At 36.6% G+C, this 24,025-nt stretch overlaps 1 protein-coding gene across 5 annotated transcripts in view; it reads left to right on the top strand.

Moving 5' to 3' along the window:
* Positions 1-24,025, top strand: part of NDFIP2 (Nedd4 family interacting protein 2) — a 122,834-nt gene that overhangs the window by 37,639 nt on the left and 61,170 nt on the right. For all 5 annotated transcript variants that reach the window (XR_011163278.1, XR_011163279.1, XM_069062659.1 and 2 more), the window contains exon 2: positions 20,406-20,562. Coding sequence is in view for 3 of the 5 variants with exons in the window: in XM_069062659.1 (XP_068918760.1) it covers positions 20,406-20,562 (157 nt within the window). In the remaining 2 variants the exon portion in view is untranslated. The remainder of the gene's footprint in view (positions 1-20,405; positions 20,563-24,025) is intronic.

Here is a 24,025-nt window from a genome sequence, read left to right on the forward strand (position 1 = left end):
TCCAGAACAGCAAGGTTATGAGAAGTAGTTAACCCAAACAAGACCCTTTCTTGTTACACACTCCCAGTTTTATCCCCGAACCCCTAATAACAAGCCATGTCCAATCAAGAGGTGCCCTATACTCAATTTCCCTCCTGACTAATTAATTAGAACCTATATAACTCTTGTCTTTTGTTCCTTCTGGGTAGTCTCTGCTCATGGGTGGGGCTCCCTTGTTGACTAACTCAACAAACCTCCATTAGTCCCTAAATTTCTTATTCTGGTTCTGATTTCAGTTTGTTCTGCCACTGACAATTTTACTCACAGTGGTAATTAAAAAAAAGTTTTCTGTTGCTTCCCTAAAGCAGTGATCCCCAGAGTGGGTTGTATACACTAGGTTCCCAAGATGATCCATTGTGGGTATGTTAACAGCCAATAGGAAGATAGGATCCGTTCCACCCCTGCCCTGACAACTAGTCACTGATTATGTTTCAAACCTAAGTTCATCCCCTTCTTTGTTACTCTACAACATTGGCCCAAATTGCTATATAGGCTCCTGTTTTCCTGTGCCAGATGCTGGGGAAATGACTGTTTCAAACAGATACTTACAACAGCTGCGCAGTGGCTGTTGGGAAAAATTCTCCTCTCTCTTCCCATTTTAAATGTCCTGCTATGCAGAACGTTTTTTGGTGCTGGTGGATGCCCCCAAGCAGATGAATTTATATCTTGGTGCAGTAGCTAGTAAGACCATTGTCAGCTGGGATTTTATCTTTTGTGGGAAGTATTTTCAGTATTGGAAACAATTTGGATGACCAGGCACATTGATCGAATGAACTGAATAATAATTAATATAATTTTTTTAATCGAGTTACAAGAGCAACTTATATTAACTTCTTCCAATGACAAATTAATAATAATAAATAATTAATACTAATGTAGAGAAATATGGGGTATAGATGTTTTTCATACAGAGTATACCCAGGGACATTCACTATAACTTTTCCCTTTCCTTCTCTCCTCTTCTGCCATCATTTTATTAATTTTTTATTTGCTGAAGTTTAGAGGGAGTTATTCATATAGGCATGCTTTGTAATATTATTTACCAAGATAGCACACACTCTCCAACTGGCTTGACTCCTACCACAAAATAAAATTGAGCAATCTCATCTTCCATGGACATCTTCTCCTCTCTTCAACATCAAATGCAGACAGAGAAAGTCAGTATTAATGGCTATATAATTTATTAGAAATATCAAGTAATAAGGGAACATAAAAAAATAAGCAAAGTATAAACAGTAATGGGACTCACATCCAGGATTACCTCTGTGCTCTGAGAAAGTAGGGAAAGTAGGACAAAGAACTGTTAACTGCACTTTGAGCTCCTCAGCTGCTGCTTTTGCCTGGCTTTGTCTCCAGTCCAGTTCTTTTGCAGAAAGATACCTTTCTACATCTGCATATAGTACTGACAAACTTGGGTTAAAGTCCCTTCAAGGCCAATGGAACTCCAAAAGCAAACAAGTCTCCTGAACGGGATGAAACTGTCTTTAGAAAAGTCCTTCAATAATAGTCTTCTCCAGGGCAGTTAACAGTCTGTGATCCTCTTAAGCATATGGTATCAGTCTTCAAAGTCTCTGTGATCACAGTTGGAACAAACAGCTCTCAAAATCTGCTCTGTCTTCTAGAATGCACAATAGAGATTATGAAAAATAATAAATTATGTTGGATCACATCGATCTTTTAAAAAGTAGTATTAGGGGTAGGTTTAGGGACTTGACCTGTGATTTTATTAGTATAAGGAACTCCCAGATAAGGAAAATCCTTTTCCCAATACAAGTGGGCACCTACTCTGAGATCCTTAGTCTTAGAAAATGGCTTAAAGGACTGAGACCTTAGGTGCCCTCAGCAGGTCTCATAGCCAGCATGTATCAGAGGTGCCATTTGAACCCAGGTCATTCTGGTTGTGAGGCTGGCTCTCTTACTGTTAACTCTTAGCATCTTAGAGTAGGAACGTCCTTAGAATATCATCTAGTCTATTCTCCTACCCAGGGCTGGAATTCCCTCTGTCATAGTCCCCTTTGATCTTAGTACTATGCTTTGGAATTACACAGAATTGTCTAACACAGGGGTTCTTAACCTAGAATCCATGAAATTTTTTTTTTGATAATTGTATTTCAGTATACTTGACTTTCTTTGTCATCCTCTGTTTTTTATAATATGATTTTGAGAAGGGGTCCATTGGCTTTAACAGACTATTGAAGATGTCTATCACGCAAATTTTGCTGAATTGTTTTTTTCCCATTTGGCCAATATTTGGAAATTGCTATCACTTGTTTCTTCTACCCAATTATTTCAACTTTAAGTTGCTTAGTTTTATATGTGTGTGTGTGGGTATCTGTCTATATGTTTATATGAATAAAACTTAGTTTCACAGCTTTTCATGATTTTAAATGATTTTCTGAATGATTACTTTTAAATGATTTTCTGAATGATACTGCTTTTGATTTTCCCAAGTGACTCCTAGTCAACATTATATTCAAACTGAGTTGAACCTGCCTGATAAAGTATATTGTGGGCCATATTGGTGTGTGTGTGTGTGTGTGTGTGGGTGGGTGGTGGTGGTGGTAGTGGTAGCTATTATATATGAGATCCATAATGGCCTATTGGTTAGGCTTGAAGCAGAAGGAGCTACTTTTAAATGCCATTTCTGATATAAATTGGCTCTGTCACTTTTGATGAATCATTTAGCCCTTTAGTGCTCTAGGTAGCTTTCTATTAAGATTCTAAATTGCACAGGTGATGCCAGCCTGCATTGGTAAATTGGTCCTTTCCAGGACCATTCTATACCAAGAAGTCACAGGTCTACTTCCTGTCTTTATATACATGAAAAAAGTACTTAAGTATGTATACACTAGGATATGATACCTGGCAAATAGGATGACTTGCCAGGGTCTCACATGTAGTGAATTCTAGAGATGGGGATTTGAACTTAAGTCCTCTTGACTACAAATATAGTGCTTTCCCCTTTTCCCCCTCCACACACACACATTGTACCATTGACTTAATAGATGATTAAATCTCTTTTGCACTTAATTCAATCTATTAAATTATACCCTTTTGGAAGAGTATTCTGGGAAGATGGCCGAGTAGGTCAGAAAGCTTTCAGCTCTCCAGATTTCCTCCACAGAAATATATGGAACAATGGAAATAAACAAAAGTCAAGGTAAAACAGTTCTTCACTTAAGACAATCTAAGAACACCCAAGGAAAGACCCCAACCTCTGGGGAAGAGGTTCAGCCTGATTGAAGAACAAACATATCCAGGCCAACTCTGTGGAATCAACAAACAACAAACCTTAGGGGCAGCTGGGGTTGGGAGGCACTCTTAGAAACTATCATCTCACTGACAGTGCAGGGGCTTGAAGGCTGAGTAGGAGAAAACTGAAGGACCTTCCAAAGGTTGAGGGATGCCAAGCGTAGCTGTGTTGACCACATATGTCCTGGGCTGCAGGGGAGAAGGAGCTAGTATACACCTGGTGAGTGCAGTAGCAGAGGGATGGGGACCCTGCTGGTTGTGGGCACTTGCAGGAGATTAGAGTCCCTGGTTTCAGTTCCAGGCAAGAGAGGACAGTTGTAGTTTGGAGCCACTGGAGGGAACACACTGAGTAAGATTATTTGTGGGATAGTATGATGGGGGCTTAGGAGTGGAGAGAAGAGCACAAGGTTGAGCCCTGGGATAGACATCAGAAAATAACAGTAAGAAGGATCTGAGGCTTGGGATATTATTCCCTATGCCTTGGGACAAGAACTTGATTACATTAATAACTGCTAAAAATAAAACAAAAAAACAAATAAAAATAAACAAGCAAAGGACAAAGAGAACCCAACCATAGATAGCTACTATGGGGATAGAGAAGATCTGGGTTCATATTCAGAGGAAGATAATAAGAAAAATAAGCCACTCCTTTTTCAATAAGAAATGTCAAATGGTCACAAACTCAAAAAAATTTCTTAGAAGGAGTTATAAGGATTTTAAAAATCAAATGAAAGATTGAGGACAAATTAGAAAAAAATAAGAACAATCCAAGAAAAGTTATGAAAAGAAAGTCAACCAACTTGAAGTAGAGATTAAAAAACTTAAGAAAGGAAATATTTCCTTGAAAACTAGAATTTGGCAAAGGGAAGCTAACACTAATAATTCTTTAGAAATTATTTTATTTTATTTTTTTACTTTTTGGAGGGCGGAAGGCAGGGCAATTAGGGTTAAGTGACTTGCCCAAGGTCACAAGGTCTAAAGTCGGATTTGAACTCAGGTCCTCCTGACTCCAAGGTAGGTGCTCTATTCACTGCGCCACCTAGCTGCCCTGCTAATACATTCTAAAACACAAAGAAACAATAAAATAAAATCAAAAGAATGAACAAATAGAAGAGAATGTGAAACCTCAGAAAAACAACTTATCTGAAGAACAGATTGAGGAGAAATAATATAAGAATAGTTGGACTGCCTGAAAATCATGATAAAAAAGAATCTTGATACAAGATTACAAGAAATTATCAAGAAAAACTGCCCTGAAGTTCTAAAACAAGAAGGCAAAGCAGAAATAGAAAAAAATCCACCATCACCACCTGAAAAAGATCCTAGGAGGAAAACTTACGGGAAAATTGTAGTCAAGTTTCAAAGCTCCAGATTAAGGAGAGAATGATGGAAACAACAAGGAAAATAAAATGATTTAAATATCGTGGAGCTACAATAAGGGTTATACAAGTCCTAGCAGCTATTGTATTAAAGGACTATAGGTCTTAGAATACCATATTTCATATAGCAAAAGAGCAAAGTTAATTATAATCCTGAATAGAAAAAAAATGGACTTTTAGAAAACTGAAAGACTCTCAGGTATTTGTGACAAAAAAAAGCAGAATTAGAAGGAAAATTTAACATATAACATCTAGGAGAAATATAAAGTAAACCAATTATTAAGGACCAATTATAAGGAACTCACTAAGGTCAAATTATTTACCCCTTATATGTGAAAATATTATCAATTCTTTCATGACTCATTTTTATTTGGGTAGTTTGAAAGAAAGGATTGGGCTGAGCTAAGTATGATGGGGTAATCCTAAAAAAATTTTTTTTTAAATGAAGAAAGTAAAAAGGATGAATTATCTCATACAAATAAAGCAAAAAATGAAAAAGTGATACAGAAGAAGCTAGTAGGGGGAAGGTAATGGTGAAACCTTGCTCTTATAGAGAATGGTTAAAGAGGGAACAACATATATATCTAGAAGGGTATAAAAGTCTTCTAAATTTGGAAAGAAGTTAGAAGGCAAAGGGATAGGATGGGGAGATGATAGGATAGGGGGGACTTTTGGAGGGGTGGGTAGGTTCACGAATAGGAGGGCAAGGTAGTGGGTAGAAGTAAAGCAGAGGAAGAGGAGGAGGGATAGGAATAGGGTGAGAAGGACAGTGAAGAAAAATAGGAAGGAGGATGATTTCAAAAGTTAAAGCTAAAAAAAGTTAAAGAAATAAATTTAATTAAAAGAAAAAAACAGGGAAACTACACTGTGTCAACTATATTATTCAGTATTGTTTTAGGCTATTTAAAATAATTAGACAATATAAAATACCTGAGAGCATAGCTGCCAAAACAGACACAGGAACTATATGAATATAAACATAAAACACCTTTTATACAAAAAGTTAGAATTAAATAATTGAAGTAATATTACACATTAGTAGATAAGCCAATGTATATTATAAAAAATTGACTTTACCTAACTTATTTTATTTTACCTAACTATTTATGAAATGCCATCCCAATTATAAATTACTAAAAAATTACCTTACTGAGTTAGAAAAAAATTATAATAAAGTTCATTTAGAAGAACAAAATGTCGGGAAGTTCAAAGAAACCAGGTGAAAAAAAGATGTAAAGTAAAGCAGATTTGGTAGTATCAGACCTTAAACCATATTATAAGGTGAGAGCATTGTTGAAGTGCAAAAATAATAATTTTTATTATTTTAAATGAAAATTTTCTTCTTTAAATAAAATCTATGTAACCAAAAGTAGAAAGAATGCAGAAAATTGGAAAAAAAACCTTAAATGATAATCTCTCAGATAGAATATGATCGGGTTGGAATATTGCCATGGTATAGGAAATGATGAGCTGGTTGGTTTAGAAAAACAGGGAAAGGCTTGGACATATGAAAGATGATGCTATCCATTTTCAGAGAAATAGATGACAAGTGGAAATAAGCATAATACCGTCTTACATATATGTATATGAATGTATATATGTATATGTTTATAGATAAATGTTTACAAATATCTATGTATGTGCATATATATCCATGCTTAGTTGTAACCTTTGGTGGGGGGGGTGGTAGGAGGTAGAAGGAGGGGAAAAAACAAAATAAAGTAAAAAGTGCACATCACAAAATAAAAGAAAACCTACAAAGAAGCATACAGAAACTGGACAGCTTTGAAAACACTATGTGGTACTTATATAGGTTTTCTTGAAATGGAAATTTATTGCTTTATATTGAATCCTTTCTTATGTTTTGCTGTGTACACAGCAATGTTTTTCTTTTTCTTTTCTTGTTTTGTACTTGTTTAAAATAAATTTAAAAATTAAAAAAAATTATATCCTTTCTTCAAAATCTTACATATAAGGTCAAAATGGCTACATGATTTAAACATAAAGGGTGATACCACAAGCAAATTAGGGAAGCAAGGAATAGTTAATCTTTGAGGGAAGAATTTATGACCAAAGAAAATATAGAGAGCATTACTAGATGTAAAATGGATAATTTTGATTATATTAAAAAAGTTTTTGCACAAACAAAACCAATGCAACCAAGATTAGAAGGAAAACAGAAATCTGGGGAACAATTTTTATAACAAGTGTCTTTGATAAAGGGCCCCACTTCTCAAGTATATAGAGAACGAGCCACATTTATAAGATTGCAAATCATTCCGCAGTCAATAAATGGTCAAAGGATATGAATAGGCAGTTTTCAGATGAAGAAATTAAAACTGTAGTCATGAAAAAATGCTCTACATCACTATTGATTAGAGAAATGTAAATTAAAGCAGCCTCCCACCTCATACTATCTGACTAATACGACAGAAAAAGAAAAAAATGATAAATGTTGGAGGGAATGTGGGAGAATTGGGACTACCTCTTTTGGTAGAGCTATGAACTGATCCACATTCTGGAGAGCAATTTGGAACTGTATCCAAAGGCTATAAAACTGTACATTCCCTTTGATCCAATAATACCACTACTAGGTCTGTATCCAAAGAGATCATGAAAAGGGGGAAAGGACTTAAATGTGCACACATATTTATAGCAGCTCTTTTTTTGGTGGCAAAGAATTGGAAATTTAGGGGATGTCCATCAATTGGGGAATGGCTGAGCAAGTTGTGGTATATGATTGTAATGGAACACTATCCTGCTATAAGAAATGACAGGTAGGCTGGTTTCAGTAAAACCTGGAAAGATTTACATGAACTGATACAAAATGAAGTGAGCTGAACCAGGAGAACATTGTACACAGTAACAGCAACATTGTGTGATGACTAGCTTTGATAAGACTTAGTTCTTTTCAGCAATGCAGTTATCTAAGGCAATTCCAAAAGACTCATGATGGAAAATGCTATCCAGGGAAAGAACTGGTGGAGTCTGAATGCAGATCAAAGCATACTAGTTTTCACTTTTTTCTTCTTGGTTTTTGTTTTGTTTTGTTTTCCTTTGTGTTTATGTCTTCTTTCACAACATGACTTACACAGAAATTTTTTGCATGATTTCACATATATAACCTATATCAAATTGTTCACCATCTCAGGGAAGGAGAAAATTTGGAACTAAAATTTTTTTAAAAGAATGTTTAAAATTACCTTTACGTGTAATGGGGTGTGGGGAATAAAATATTATTTAAAAATTTCTTTTAGAAAATACATTATACCCTTTCTTCCTGTGGTGCTCACTTCCCCTTCCCCTAAGAAACCAAACTGGAGGTGAGGGGTAATGTTAAAGCATGTTATGCAAAAGAAAAAAGAAATTAAATATTTTGCGCATTCCTAAGCCCGTGGGTTTGAGTATAAGTTTTTAGCTATTCCAAAGTTATGAACATGGTAACTGGAATTACTATGATCCTTTCTGTAACAAAAGAAAATTTGTGAAGTGGGCGAGGTTTTTTTTTTAAAACTTTTTTTGTTAAGGAAAATAAGTTCCAATTTGAACATACTGGTTTTGAGATACTTTGAGACATTCAGGTGGAGCTGTCCATCTTTCAAATCCTATCCATTTCTCCACACACAGCTACTGCCTTAGTTCAGACCTTTACTACTTCTTATTTGGATTATTGCGCAGCCTCCTAATTGTTCTGTTCCCACTTTAGTCCTGCCTACACACTGCTAAAAAAATAATTTTCCTAAAGGGTACATCTGACTGTGTAAGTCTCCTACTCAGTAAACTCCAATTGTTCCCTGTTACCCCTGGGGTTAGCTTTTAAGCCTTTGGTACTGAACCCCAGTCTATCTTTCTGGCCTCATTGTACGTTACTCTCCCTTATCCCTGCACTTGTTGATTCAGACAGACTGGTCTTTCTGTTCATAATACATAACATGTTCGCAACATCCCCCATAGCTGGAATAAATTCCTTCCTTAACTCCACCCCATAGAGTCCTTATCTTCTTTAAGGCATATATTCAGGCTTCATTTTTTTTGCAGGAGCTTTTCCTGATCTTCCCAAATGCTAGTGCCCTCCCTTTAAAACTGCTTTGCAATGAACAGCTTTCTATCTATTAACTTTATCTTTATGCCATGTTTATTATGTACTTGTTGCCTCCTGTGTTGGAATGTATGTTCATTGTCATTGGGGATTGTTTCATTCTTTGTTTTTGCATCCCCAGTACTAAGGCTAGTGCTTGGCACATCAGTCCTTAATATATGTTGACTGATTGATTGTTTGGAGTTCAGGAGGCAGAAAAGCCCTCTTCTGAGGGTAGACTTTGGAGCAGGGGTGGGGAACCTGCAACCTTGAGGCCACTATGACCCTCTAGGGCCTCAAGTTTGGCCCTTTGACTGACTCCAAACTTCACAGAACAAAGCCTTTTTTTAAGGAGATTTGTTCTGTGAAGTTTGGATTCAGTCAAAGGGCTGCATGTGAGGGCCTAAAGGGTCACACTTCTACTTTGGAGTCATCAACATAGAAATAACTGAAACCATGAGACCTGATCAGATCACCAAATAATCATGAAAAGAGAAAAAAAAAGAGAGCCTAGGACTGAGTCCTCTTGTATACATATACATAGGGAACAGGATGTGGGTGATGTTTCTGCAAAGGAGACTGAGAAGTCAGAGAGGTAGGAGAAAAGAGAGAACAATGTTATGAAAATCTAAGGAAGAGAGAAGATCTGGAATAGAAGCAGGGTAGTCAAGAGTGTCAGCTGGAGAGGTAAAGAAGGATGAGAGTTGAGAAAAGGCAACTAAGAAAATGTTAAACCTGAGAATGAGTATGAAGAGTTAATGGGAGAGGTATGAAATAAGAAGCAGTGATTATAGACAGCTCATTCTAGTTTAAGGATAACCTCCTTTCCCTACCTTAAAGGCTTTGTTCTTAATTTTCTCCTTTGCCTTCATGGTTCCCTGTCTTAGGAACTTTGAGATACTCCTCCTCAGTTAAATACTCCCCACTCCTTCTTGTCTGTTGGCTGTCCACCAATTGCAACATTCTCTGCACATTCATTTCAATTTTCTATCTCTCTTATGAAATCTAATCAAATTGAGTATAGAAATTTAGTGTCTACTAGCCTAGACTAGAGAGAAAGTCTCATGTAAATGGCTCTTTACAGAAAATAATTAGTAAAAACTTATTTTGATTTGTGCCCTTGTGTATACTCCTTATATTAGAGCAAATAGCAACCCTTTTGTATGTCCACCTCTAGATTTATGATCATATTTTCATTCTGTATCTTTCAAAAAAATTCTTCCTATAAGATCTGCCACATATGCCAGAGGCCTTGATGTGATTCTTTTACCATTACAAGTATAATGTTTCTGGCTACCATCTCTTTTGTGACCTTTCTTCATTTATGTCTTTATTGTGTTTTATACCATTTCTTGAGAAAAGGTGATCTTTGATAATGTGCTGTAGATAACTTAGACCTACTTTGGGGCTTTCATTATTCTGATTTCACAGAATCTTGGAAGAATACAAAGCCTTTTCATTGAACTCCATTGCTACTTGGTAGAAACTGGCCTAACCATTCATGTTTGAAAGAAAAAAAATAGATGAAAATTATATTATTGCCCAGATTTCTTAATACAGATAGTTTCCCAGTCTGTTTTATCTGCTTTGCATATTAGAAGTTTTCAAAGAGGGGGTAGCTTGAGCATTTATTCTGAAGATAGGTCTCTAGTAGGGGGTACATTTTTATCAGTAGCATCTTAGAGCTAAAAATGTCTTTGGAGCCTATCTAATTCAGATATTTTACATCTGGGGAAACTGAAGCCCAGAGAGTTTGAGTGACTTATCCAGTGTTACATAGATATTAAGTTGCAAAGCCCTGAGTTTCAAAGCCAGGATCTTTGACTTGCAAGTTAAACCTTTCTACAACTCTATGCATAAGGAAAGGTTTGCATCTTAAAACACCCAGGGATAATGTGGAAGAGAGGAAAAGGCAGAGTATACGTCTACCTCTCAGTACTTAAAGATGAACAATGCAATTGGATCTCAGTTGCTTGGGGTGGGGAAAGGTGGATTGCTCGGCCTTGATTCCTTGATTGCAGTTTATCTTAAGGTCATAGGAAAAGGAGAAAGGAGATGGATCCTTTGAAAGGCTTTTCTCAAGAAAGCTTGATACCCTAGGTTGCCAAACTCTTATTATTTTGTCTAGTATCTTCCACACCAGAGCATCTAAGAGACAGATATGTGGGTCAGCAATTTTATAAAGAATATTGTAGTCTCCTGCTTGTCTGATTGGTTTCCTATCTTTGATTATGCTGCGGGGACTGACTTTAGAGGCCCAGGTGGCAATGGCATGGGCTAGAAGTTTCTAAGATGGAAAAATCTAGCAAAGGAAGGTAGTAGAGTTTAGATTGTAGCCAATCTGTTGCATACTAGATTTATAGATCTGAGAGTCCCCAAACCAGTCATTTTTTGACTTTTTCAAATGGGAAAACATTAAGCTATTAGTCCACCAATGAGTTGGATTCAGAGTTGAATCAGGAGAACTTGCACTGGATTGCATAGGGGAACTTTTGCAGTACTTTCAATAATTGTGGGTTTCTGTAGACTTCCATTTGTTTACTTCTAGTACTTCTCCCAGTGATGCTAATCATGCCAGTTATTGGAAGTAGAAACTTAAATTTTCCAAAAAATTTTGCTAACATATACAGTAAATGTATTGGCTCACAAAAATATTATTCTTGTTATGCTATCCCCTCAGGAAATATACTTACAGTGATGTAAGAAAAAAAATATATGTATACACACACATACATACATATATGCATACACTAGGGAAGACACTAGAATTAAGAGGAAGTGGGAAGGCTTCCTGTAGAAGGTAGATTTTAGGTGGGACTTAAAGGAATCCAGGAGGAGAAGAGAGGAGGAAGAATATTTCAGGCATGGGGAATGACCAAGTTTAAATGCCCAGTTTGGAGATGAAGTGACTTTTTGAAGAATAGCAAGGCCAGTGTCACTGAATCACTGTGTGTATATGTGTGTGTGTGTGTGTGTGTGTGTGTGTGTGTGTGTGTGTGTGTGTCTGTATTTGGTTAAGGGAGTTTTAGGGGTGTAAGAAGATTGAGAAGCAGGGTGAGGGAACAGGGACAGAGAATGAAGGGCATTGAATGCAAAGCAGGATTTTATATTTGATCCCGGAGTTGATAGGGAATGATTAGAGGTTATTGAGTAGGGAAGGAGGGGGGAATAAGATGGTAAAATCTGTGGTTTAGAAATATCACTTTGACAGCATAGTAGAGAATGGACCGGGGAGGGGAAAGACTTGTGGCAAACAAATTAATTTAGATAGAATTATCAGTTGTATTATATTGACATGGCCCAACTCTTAGTAATTAACACCTATATTTGTGTAATTTTCTTTTTTTCTGTAAATCTTATTTTCTGTTGTATTCACATTGTGTATAATTTCTTCCAGTGATGCTAATCATGCCGGTCATTGAAGTAAAACTTCCTGTGTATGTCATGGTAGGTGACCCAACAGTACTGCTGCTAGGTCTGTACCTTAAAGAGATCAGAGAAAAATAAAGAATCCATATGTACAAAAATATTTGTACCAGCTTTTTTTTTGTATTAGCAAAGAATTGGAAACTGAGGGGATGTTCATCATTTGGGGAATGGCTGAACAAGCTGAAGTATATGATTGTGATGGAAAACTCTTGTGTTGTAAGAAATGATTAAAGGGGTAGTTTCAGAAAAACCTGGGAAGACTTAGATGAACTCTTGTAAAGTGAAATGAACAGAACTAGGAGAACATTGTACATAATAACAACAATACTGTAATGATCAACTGTGAAGGACTTAGGTACTCTGCTGAATACAGCGATCCACAACAATTCCAGAAGACCAATGATGAAAAATGCTTTCCACCTCCAGAGAGAGAAAACTAATGAACTTTGAATGTAGACTGAAGCATATTGTTTTTCACTTTCCTAATTTTTCTTGTCCCCCCTTTTTGTAATATGGTTAATATGGAAATATGCTTTGCGTAACTTCATATATGTAGTAGATGTTGTGTTTCTTGCCTTCTCAATGACTAGGGGAAAGAGTAGAGCAAAGGAGAGAATTTGAAACTGAAAGTTAAAATTAAAAACAATTACCATTCTATCATCCAACTTTTCTAAAATTTTATTTAGGGCCCTAACTTTTTTTTAAAATTAATTTGTCAGTGTATAAAAGGAGTATTTGAAGGTCCTCGACTGTTAACATTTTGCTATCTATTTCTCCATACTGTTCAATTAATTTTTTCTTTATTTATATCCTATGCCACTGAGTGAAGATATGTTAAGAATTGATATTTTTTTGTTTATGGTACTTTTAAGCATATTTTAATTTCCCTGTTTATGTTTCTTAACTGTGTCTATTTTTATTGCTACTTTTTCTGGAATCATTATTAATATCTGTGTTTTTTTTTTTTCAGCTTACCTGGAGCATAATAATTTGTGGTTAAATCCCTTATTTGAACTCTGAACTCTCTGTGAATCTTTGTTTTAGGTGTTTCTTATAAATAACACTGAATTCTGCTTTAGAATCTGTTATCCTATTTACTTGTTCATGATTATGTTTGTTAATTGTTAATTTTTTTCTATCATGCCCTTTTATAATTTCTCCTCTGCCCCCCCCCCCCAAGTAAGGAAGAAGAAAGTAGTAAAAGAGAAGGCATGTGATCAACCTTAATGATTTGTAATTAAAGTGATCTGCTTCCAATTATTCTTTATCCTTACATCCTTTCACCTAGACCTTGATCAGTGGTTCTTACTCTTTCTTTTAATCCCTCCTTTATGATCTATTCTTCTGAAGTTGGTTTATTTAGCTTATACATTCTTAACTGAACCCTTCTAAACTTCATTGTCCCATTTTCTCTGTTTAAGTTTAATATATTTCTATGCCAAATTCTATGTCTATCTTCAATTTTCTTTTGTTCTATTCTAACAAAAGTCAGGTTCATATAATGTCCACTCCCCTCCCACTCCTTTCTACATATTCACCTATTCTCTACACCTATTCTATCCCCTTTTTCCATAATTTTTTCCTTGGAATATTACTTTTATAAAATACAATTATTTTTTCCATGTAGGAATGTTAATAGTTCAACTTTGATAAGTTCCTTATGATTTCTTTTCCCTGTTTACCTTCTCATGCTTCTCTTGCTTCTTGTATCTGAATGTCAAATTTTCTATTCAACTCTGGTTTTTTCAGCAAGAATACTTGAAAGTCCTCTATTCCACTGAATGACCAAATTTTCCCCTGAAACATGATACTCAGTTTTGCTGGGTAGGTGACTCTTGGTTTTAGTCCCAGCTCCCTTGACCTCCGGAATATCACATTCCAAGCCCTTCGATCCCTCAGTGTAGAAGGTGCCAGATCCTGGGTTATTCTGATTGTGTTTCCACAATATTCAAATTGTTTCTTCCTGGCTGCTTGTAATATTCTCTCCTTAATCTGGGAATTCCGGAACCTGGCTATAATATTCCTAGGAGTTTTCTTTTTGGGATCTTTTTCAGGAGGTGATCGGTGGATTCTTTCAAACTCTATTTTGCCCTCTGGTACTAAAACATCAGGGCAGTTTTCTTTGAGAACTTCCTGGAGGATGCTTCCTAGGTTCTTACTTTGGTCATGGCTTTCAGGTAGTCCAATAATTTTTAAGTTATCTCTCCTGGATCTATTTTCCAGGTCAGTGGTTTTTCCCATGAGATATTTCACATTGCCTTCTATTCTTTCATTTGTTTGGATCTGTTTAACAGCATCTTGATTTCTCATAAAGTCATTAGCTTCCATTTGCTCCAATCTAATTCTGAAGCAATGATTTTCCTCAGTGAGCTTTTGAGATTCTTTTTCCATCTGGCAAATTCGACTTTTTAAGGCATTCTCCTCATTGCCTTTTTGAGCCTCCTTTGCCATTTGAGTCAGTCTGTTTTTTAAGGTATTATTTTCTTCAGTCAGGCTGTTGACTCTCATTTCATAATTTTCTTACATTGTTCTCATTTCTCTTCCCAATTTTTCCTCCACTTCTCTTATCTGCTTCTTAAGGTCCTCTATGGCCTGTAACCAGCTTGTATTTTCCTTTGAAGCTTTTGGTGCAGGAGTTCTGACTTCACTGTTTTCCTCCCGTTCCATGCCTTGCTCCTTCTTATCCCCAAAATAGGAGTGTAATGTTGGAATCTTCTGTCTGCTTTGTTTCCTTTGCCTGTTCATTTTGCCACTCAGTTATTTGACTTTTGGGCTTTTTGCCACAGTAGGACTCTGCCACCAGACAGGGGAGTTTTCGTCCCAAATGCTGGGGTTTTCTCAGCTGCCGGAGGTATTAGATGGGTGCCCTCTCTGAGGTCTCCACACGCTCTGGCAAGCTGGACACACACCCCAGGACCTCCACCCTAGACTGCAATCCAGATCCAAGCAGGTTAAAGCAAGAGCAATTACCCCTCAGACTGGTGCTTGGTCCCCCTACACTCTGCAGGCCAGGAGCTGAAGCTGCCACGTGGCGCTGTCTGGCTGTGCTGGTGTCTCAGTGGTTTCTCACCCTGGGGGTAGAAGCCATGCACTCCCACTTACTGGGTCCCAAAGTCCAGACTGCACTGGCCTCTCACCTTGTCCTTCGCATCTATGTATTGATAAATCTGGAAACGGCCACAGCTGCTGCTGATCTGGAGTCCCTCTGGCAGGCGGTTGGTCAGGCCCGCCCTGCGGCTAAAGCCTTGGCGTGGGGCTGGGCTTCGCTCCCAGAGCTCTGTGCTGGCCGATTCCTGCCGGCCTGCCGGGCTGTCCTCAGCTGGACGTTAGCTTCTCTGTGTCATTTTGTGGGTTCTGCAGCTACAAAGTTTGTTTAGAGTCCCCTTTTTACATGGATTGGGGAAGGTGGAAGCTGGAGCCACGGGAAGGTCGTGCTTCTACTCCGCCATCTTGGGAATATTACTTTTAAAAAAAGAAATAATTTATTTTTAGTTTTCAACATTCATTTCCACAAGATATTGAGTTCCAAATTTTCTTCCCATCTCTCTCCTTTCCCCATCCCAAGATGGTATATATTCTGATTACCCCATCCCCCAGCCTGCCCTCCCTTCTATCACACTCCCCCCTGCTTATCTCCTTCCCCCTTATTTTCTTGTAGGACAAGATCGATTTCTATACCTCATTGCCTGTATATCTTATTTTCCAGTTGCATGTAAAAACAATTTTTAACATTTCTTTTTAAAACTGAGTTCCAAATTCTCTCCCTTCTTCCCTCCCCACCTACCCTCATTGAGAAGGCAAGCAATTCAGTATAGGTTATACATGTGTAGTTACACAAACACTTCCATAATAGTCATATTGTGAAAGACTAACTATATTTTACTTCATCCTATCCCGCCCCCCACTTCTACTGTTTTCTCCTTTGACCCTGTCCCTTTTCAAAAGTGTTTGCTTCTGACTATCCCTCCCCCAATCTGCCCTCCCTTCTATCATACCCCTTTCCCCCATTCACTCTCTCCTTCCTTTCCTGTAGGGTAAGATACCCAATTGAGTGTGTATGTTATTCCCTCCTTAAGCCAAATCTGATGAAAGTAAGGTTCACTCATTCCCTCTCACCTCCCACCATTTCCTTTCCATTGTCAAACCTTTTTCCTGCTTCTTTCATTTATTTATTTATTTATTTTAAAAAGCGATTGGGGTTAAGTAACTTGCTCAAGGTTACACGGCTAGTTATTTTTGTGTGGGTGCCGAGTATCTGAGACCGAACCGATCCCAGGTCTTCCGATGCTGGGGCCGGCGCTCTTACTCACTGCGCCACCTGGCCACCCCTATTTGCCTCTTTTATATGAGATAATTTACCCCATCCTATCTCTCTCTTTCTCCTCCCAATATATTCCTCTCTCACCTCTTAAATTTATTTTTTAGATATCATCCCTTCACATTTAACTCACCTTGTGCCATCTATCTATCTATCTATCTATCCATCTATCTGTCTGTTTGTCTGTCTGTCTATCTGTTTTCTCCAGCTACCCTAATATTGCGAAAGGTTTCATAAGTTACAAATACCATCTTTCCATGTAGGAATGTAAACAGTTCAACTTTAATAAGTGTCTTATGATTTCTCTTTCCTGTTTCTCTTGCTTCTTGTATTTGAAAGTCATATTTTCTGTTCAGCTCTGGTCTTTGCAGGAAGAATGCTTGAAAGTCTTCTGTTTCATTGAATATCCATTTTTCCCCCTGAAGTATTATACTCAGTTTTGCTGGGTAGGTGATTCTTGGTTTTAATCCTAGCTCCTTCTGATCTCTGGAATATCATATTCCAAGCCCTTTGATCCCTTAATGTAGAAGTTGATAGATCTTGTGTTATCCTAATTGTATTTCCATAGTACTCTCATTGTTTCTTTCTGACTGCTTGCAGTATTTTCTCTTTGATCTGGGAATTCTGGAATTTGACTACAGTATTACTAGTTTTCTTTTTGGGATCTCTTTCAAGAGGTGATTGGTAAATTCTTTCAATTTCTATTTTACCCTCTGGATCTAGAATATCAGGGCAGTTTTCCTTGATAATTTCTTGAAAGATGATGTTTAGGCTCTTTTCTTGATCATGGCTTTCAGGTACTCCAGTAATTTTTAAATGATATCTCCTGGACCCTTTTTCCAGGTCAGTGGTTTTTCCAATGAGATATTTCGCATTGTCATCTATTTTTCCATTCTTTTGGTCCTGTTTTATAATTTCTTGATTTCTCATAAAGTCATTACCTTCCTTTTGCTCCATTCTAATTTTGAAGGAATTATTTTTTTTTTTAGTGAACTTTTCGACTTCCTTCTCCATTTGGCCAATTCTTCCTTTTAAGGCATTCTTTTCCTCATTGTTTTTTTTTGGACCTCTTTTGCCATTTGGGTTAGTCTATTTTTTAAGGTGTTATTTTCTTCAGTGTTTTTTGGGGTCTCCTTCAGCAAGTTGTTGACTCATTTTTCATGATTTTCTTGCATTACTCTCATTTTTCTTTCCACTTTTTCTTCTACTTCTCTTGCTTGACTTTCAAAATCCTTTCTGAGCTCTTCCATGGCCTGTGACCAATTCATATTTTACTAAGAGGCTTTTGATGCTGGAACTTTGACTTTGTTGTCTTCTGGTTATATGTTTTAATCTTCTTTGTCACCAAAGTAAGATTCTGTAGTTTTACTCTTTTAATGTTGTTTGCTCATCTTCCCTGCCAATACTTGACTTTCTAGCTCTTTGTCAAGGTAGGACTCTGCTTCCAGTGGGGATGGGGAGGGGGTGGGTGTACTGTCTCAGGCTTCAGGGGTTTTGTATCAGCTGCTAGATCCCCCACTGTCTGTGGGCCCAGAGCTCTGGAAGCAGCTGATGCCACCACTGCTGACACCACCCTTGCCCCTGCCCTCACTGTCCAAGGGCTGAGGCTGGACTACTGGTTGAGAAGTCTGGAAACTGCCACAGCCACCACTGATTCAGTCCCCTGGGGCCTGCTCCGGCCCCATTTGTGCTGGCTTGACTCATACCAGACTGTGCTCTGCTCTCAGCTGGGTGCAATATGCCCTTCTTCTTGACTTTTCAGGCTGTCTTGGACTGAAGATGTGTTTCACTCTGTCATTTTGTGGGTTCTGCAGCTCTAGAATTTGTTTAGAGTTGTTTTTACAGGTATTTGTAGGAGTTTGGGGGAGAGCTCAAGCAAGTCCTGGCTCTTACTCCACCATCTTGTCTCAACCCCTGGAATGTTACTTTTTTTCCTCATTTGTTTCCTTTTGAGAACATTATAACAATGCAAAATCAACTCAGGCTTTTAGTTTACCTCTTTGAATTCCCTCTGTGATTCATAAAAACATAAGAATTCTGAAGGGAAATTTGTATGTTCTCTCTCTAACAGAACGAAAGCACATCCTAATTGTTTAGTGCTTTATAGTTGCTCACATTATTTACCTCTCTAGGTTTCTCTTGATCTCCTTGTTCATATTTCAAAGTATTTACTCATCTCTAGTCTTCAGAAAGACTTGAAAGTCCATTTCATTAAGAGATCATATTTATTATATAGGGCTATATATACTCAGCCTTTCAGGGTAAGTTCTTTGTTGTATGCTATTGTCTTTTGCTTTTTGGAATAATATTGTAGTCCACGATTTTCTTTTATTTTAAATAGTAGCTGCCAAATCTTGTATAGTGTTAACTATACTTCATTGAATTCTTTCTTTATGGCAGTTTGCAGTTTCTTTGATTTTGGTGATGACATTTCTGGGAGTTTTCCATTTGGGATTTATTTCAGTAGGTTACTCTAGTTTATTCTTCCTAATTTCTTTATACTCTGATCATTTCATTTATTATATCTTGAAGTATGGTATTTAGCTTTTTTGTTTGGTCATGGTTTGGGAGGAATCCAGTGATTTTTCTTTTATTTTTTTCTAGGCTTTTGTTTTTTTTTTCTTCTAATATTTGTCTCCTGGAGTCATTGAGTTCTATTTATTCTATTTTAATTTCCAGAAAGTCTGTTACTTATGCAAAGTTTTCTGCCTTTTCTAAATTATATATTTTCCTTCCAATTCTTTCCTCTAGAGTTCTTGTTTTATTTATGATTTGATTTTTTAAGATCTTGTTTCTTTTCTTCCAAGTACTAATACAATTCTCCTGGCCAAGCTGTATAAAAATAATAACAATCATCATCATCATCATCATCATTCTTTGAATTTCTGATTATAGTTCTGGAATTACTGTCTTATTCTGGATGTACACGTTAGTCACCTCTTGATTCATAATATTTCTTCATAGCATTCATTATCTTCTTACTTATAACAGCCATTCTCCAGTTTGTGATTTGGGATTTTGTACCAGGCCCAGGCTTTGCTCCTTTTACATTGCTCACACCTTTCACCCAAAATAGTATTTTTTTTTGGTCCCTCTGAAATGATTCTGGTTTGTGTTGGTAGGATTCTGGCTTTTTAGCCAGAATGCATGTGGAAGAACTGGGTTTTCACATTGCTATCTTTAATGGAAAGTAATCTTGTTTAAACACTTTTGTGTTTAGTTCACATTGATATAGTTTTTTTCCTTTTTTGGGTTTTGACTCTAGAAAGTGACCTTGAAACGTCAGATTTGTCAAGTGTCAGAATTTGTCATTTTGTCAAACAAACTTTTATTAATAGTGAAAATCCTACCTTTTTTTGTGTGTGCCTTTATTTGGAAGATCAGTTAATGGATATGTGTCTTTTATTGAGAGAAAGACATAGTAAGTTTTATAGACTATTTTATACTGTTAAGGTTATCATACATAAAACTGTGTTGCAAATAATATCTCTTGGTATTTTAGTAGCTAAATTCCCTTGGATAGGGATCCATTTTTTTTTGGTTGTGTAGATTTTGTTTTTTCACAGTTACTCTCTTCAGCTCCATTTATGGTCGGTTATCCTGTTAGTGTGATAACAGGGTTAGGAAATTCTAACTTATGTTGGAGGACTGGTAGGAATGTACCTTGGAATCAGCTGCTTCTTTTTTTTTATTAAACAAATTTATGTAACTTGGCTTTGACTTTTTATATTTGGAAAGTAAATAACCATATTTATTAACAGCTCTTTTCTAATATTCTTTAGCTTAATAATCTTCATAATTAGATAAAATTAACATTATTTTAGAGGTTCTCAGAAGAAATTAGATTTTGGTATTCAGTTCCTTACATTTTCTTTGATTATATTTAGTGACTTTCATTTTTTTTTTTTAGCTTCATAATGAAGATGATAACTCAGAATCACCTGCTGTTGAGCCACCATCACCTTCAACACAGATAGCACGATCTTCTCCTTCTGGACCTGCACTTGAACCTGAGGCTTCTCCTCCACCTTACAGTAGCATTACTGTGGAAGCAGCTGCGACTTCAGGTAATTTAAGAATTTTTGTGTTCATCTCTGATTAGGCATACTTAGCTTTTGGGGGACAGGGAAAATGTATGCTTGTATATAATCCCAGTTTTTTTTTTGAAGATGTTATTGGTAATTGATGTCTTGTAAAACTTTTTTTTGCTGTGTACTTAGGATGATAATTGGTTGAAGTGATGAATTTTTGAGTGCTTTACTCTTTACAGCTCTTCTGCTTTACTCCTCTGTAATTTTTTTTTTCCAAAAAAGGAACCACCTAATGTGTTGTTTGTGTATCTGGTTATTCTTTCTGTTGCAACTTTGTGGCATTTCTTTTATGGTGGTCACATGAAATTTAACAGTATAAGTGATTCCTAGCTCTTTTTCCCATATTAAGGCCCAAGAGTACTATTGGTAACATAGAACATGCTATCATACTTTACTTTCCTTAAGAGCCATACCTTCCTGATTTTTCTGTTTCTGTACTTTTTTCAGAATTTACCCATTTTATGTATTTGTCAAAAAATTATTTACTATTTTCAATCTTTATCCCAGACAATATTCCATGTAGAATGTTTCTATTTTCCACCAGATTATTTTACTTTCATTGTCAAATCACCCTCCCCTTTTTTTCTTTTTGGAGGGGGGAAGTGGAGTAGTTGGGGTTAAGTGACTTGCCCAAGGTCACACGACTAGTGTTTAGTGTCTGAGTTCAGATTTGAACTCAGGTCCTCCTAACTCCAGGTTAGGTGCTCTATTCACTGCTCCACCTAGCCGTACCCACAAATGGCTCTTAAATATCATCTCCTTTGAGCATTGCCTAAATTCTTGGATCTTTGCTTGTTCATAATTTTGCTTTCTTAATTGTTACACTTGCTCTATATGTATGAGAGCTGAAAAAATTATCTAGTTAAGTCATAACTGACATAAAGTCCTTTAAAATTTGCAAAGCATTTCATATTAATTACCCCCATTTTCCAGAAGGAAAAACTTAAATGATAAAGTACAAAAGAACATTGACTCTGAAGCTCAAGTACCTAGATTCAAATTCCCTGACCTCTTGTAAGTCATTTAACTTCCTTGTACTTCAGTTTTCTTACTTCTAAAATGTGAGGATTAAATTAGATAGGGAAACGCCTCCCAACTCTATGATTCTAAACTTCCTGAGAGAAGTGACAGATCTAACCTTACACAGAGCCCCAGTTTGAGCAAAAATCTTCAATGCATATTCCTTTCTTGTCTTGTTAATCTGCATGCATCATTATTGCTTGTCCTTGATCAGACCTTGTTATTTGCTAGATATAAAACCTGGCATACGTCACGAATAGATAGGGATTATTTTATTTGTTTGTGGTAGCAAAGTATTTTTCTTTACATTTTATAGTTATCCATGCTAAATATGCTTCTTTGTGTTGCAGAATCTTTTGCTCATACTGTGGCATAGTGGAAAGTGTTGAACTTGGCCAAGTGTGGTGGCACACTCTGTAATCCCCAGCTCCTGGGCAGGTTGAGGCTGGCCAGAATCTTGAGATTGGGAGTTCCAAACTGCAGGGAGTTTTGCCTATCAGTTGCCCACACTAAGTTCTGCATTAATATGGTGAGCCCCCAGAAGGGTGCTGGTTGCCTAAATGACCTAGTTAAGAAATGCAACAAGTCAAAGCTGTCAAGCTGATTAGAGTAGCATTGCACCTGTGAGTAGCCCTTGCACTTCTAACCAGTGCCAGATAGGTATAACCTAGTGTCTATGTTGTTGTTTTTTGGATTTGTAGCGAGGGTTCCTGAGTCTGAATTCTGGCTCTTCTACTTGCTCTTTGAGGACCTTGGAAAAGTCATTTTATCTTTCTGGGCTTTAGTTTTCTTAATTACAATATCAAGTCATTGAATTAGTTAACCTTTAAGGTAATTTCCAGGCCAAAACCTGTGAATCTGTAAGCATCGTTTTCATTTAACTTCATTTAACTCTGAAAATACCAGAAAGTTGATTTTCGGGTTACCTGGAATAGAAGAGAAACCTTTTCAACTCTTAGGAAGCCATTGTGATTTGGATGATGATAAATGCTTATTTAAAGTCCTGTATTCTCAGTTCCATTATACTGTCTGGCATAGACTATATCACATTACTTTATCCAATGATGATTATGAATCTTAACTGCTGAATATTTGTAATGATAGTAAAAGTTGCTAATTATATATAATACATACATCTATCAACAATATCTATATTTATTAATTTTTTTCATTCTTGATACATTATTAAGTCTGAGTTGATGGTATTCTTATGCAGAAGAAAGAATAATTAAAAAAAGAAGAAAAGAACAGAATTGAAGCCTGGAAAACTAGGGTTAAATCCTCCTGCATTGCCAACACATTTCTTTTGTCTTTTTTTTTTTTGAGGGCAGTTGGGGTTAAGTGACTTGCCCAAGGTCACACGGCTAGTTTTTGTGTTAAGTGTCTGAGGTTGGATTTGAATTCAGGTCCTCCTGACTCCAGGGCCAGTGCTCTATTCACTGCACCACCTAGCCGCCCTCCAACACATTTCTTGTGGCATAATCTCAAATGTTTTTTTCTTAGTCTATTTTAAGAAAAAATATCAAAGGTTTGTTTTTTAACTCAGACATTTATGTTTTGTATGTTGTTTGTGCTCATCCTTCACTTCTCAATTTTATTTCAGTCAAACCTTTTTGGATTATACCTATGCTCTTAAGCTTTTGTTTTTTTATTTAATGATCTATTACAATATTCATTTGGTAGATAAGCAAAATGAATACATTTGGACTTCTTAGGGCTACATGTTCTTCCTCAGTTGTTTTTAAACCTGAAACTTGTTGTTGAGTCATGACCCCATATAGTGTTTTTTTGAGAGAGATACTGTAGTGGTTTGCCATTTCCTTTGCCAGCTCATTTTACAGATGAAGAACTGAGGCAAACAGGGTTAAGTGAAGTGCCCAGGGTCACACATCTAGTAAATGTCTGAGGCTAGATTTAAACTCAGGTCTTCCTGACTCCAGTGCCAGCACTCTATCCACTATGCCACCAAACTGCCCCACTAAGTTTGGAACTAGTTTTATTTTAATAACTCAGGTTTTGGTTGATTCATTGCTTTACTTTTCACAATTTTATTTTTTTATTCTTTAATCATTTTTTATCTCCCAAAATTAAGCTCCAGAAATTAGTTCATCGCTAGACTAATATTTTGCTTTGTAAATATCTTTTAGGTGTTTGCAGTAATACTTTAGAACAGACAGAATTAAAAGTGGCAATTACCTTCATTAGTTTGACTACTACAGTACATTTCAGCGAAACACGAATTAGTAGGTGCTTTGAAAACAGTATGAGTCAATAAAAAATACTGACATTCCACATAATTTGAGCACCTAATGAAAAATTTGATTGTATTTATTTTCCCATCCCCCAGTCCCCTACTCCCACGCACAATTTGTCATTGTATTTTACGAATTGATTGCCATTCTGTGCTAATAACTCAGGA

This window comes from Petaurus breviceps, unplaced genomic scaffold (genome assembly GCF_028583685.1).
Source record: "Petaurus breviceps papuanus isolate PSGF00001 unplaced genomic scaffold, PetGlider_PUasm1.0 90491, whole genome shotgun sequence".
Classification (NCBI taxonomy): Eukaryota; Metazoa; Chordata; class Mammalia; order Diprotodontia; family Petauridae; genus Petaurus; species Petaurus breviceps.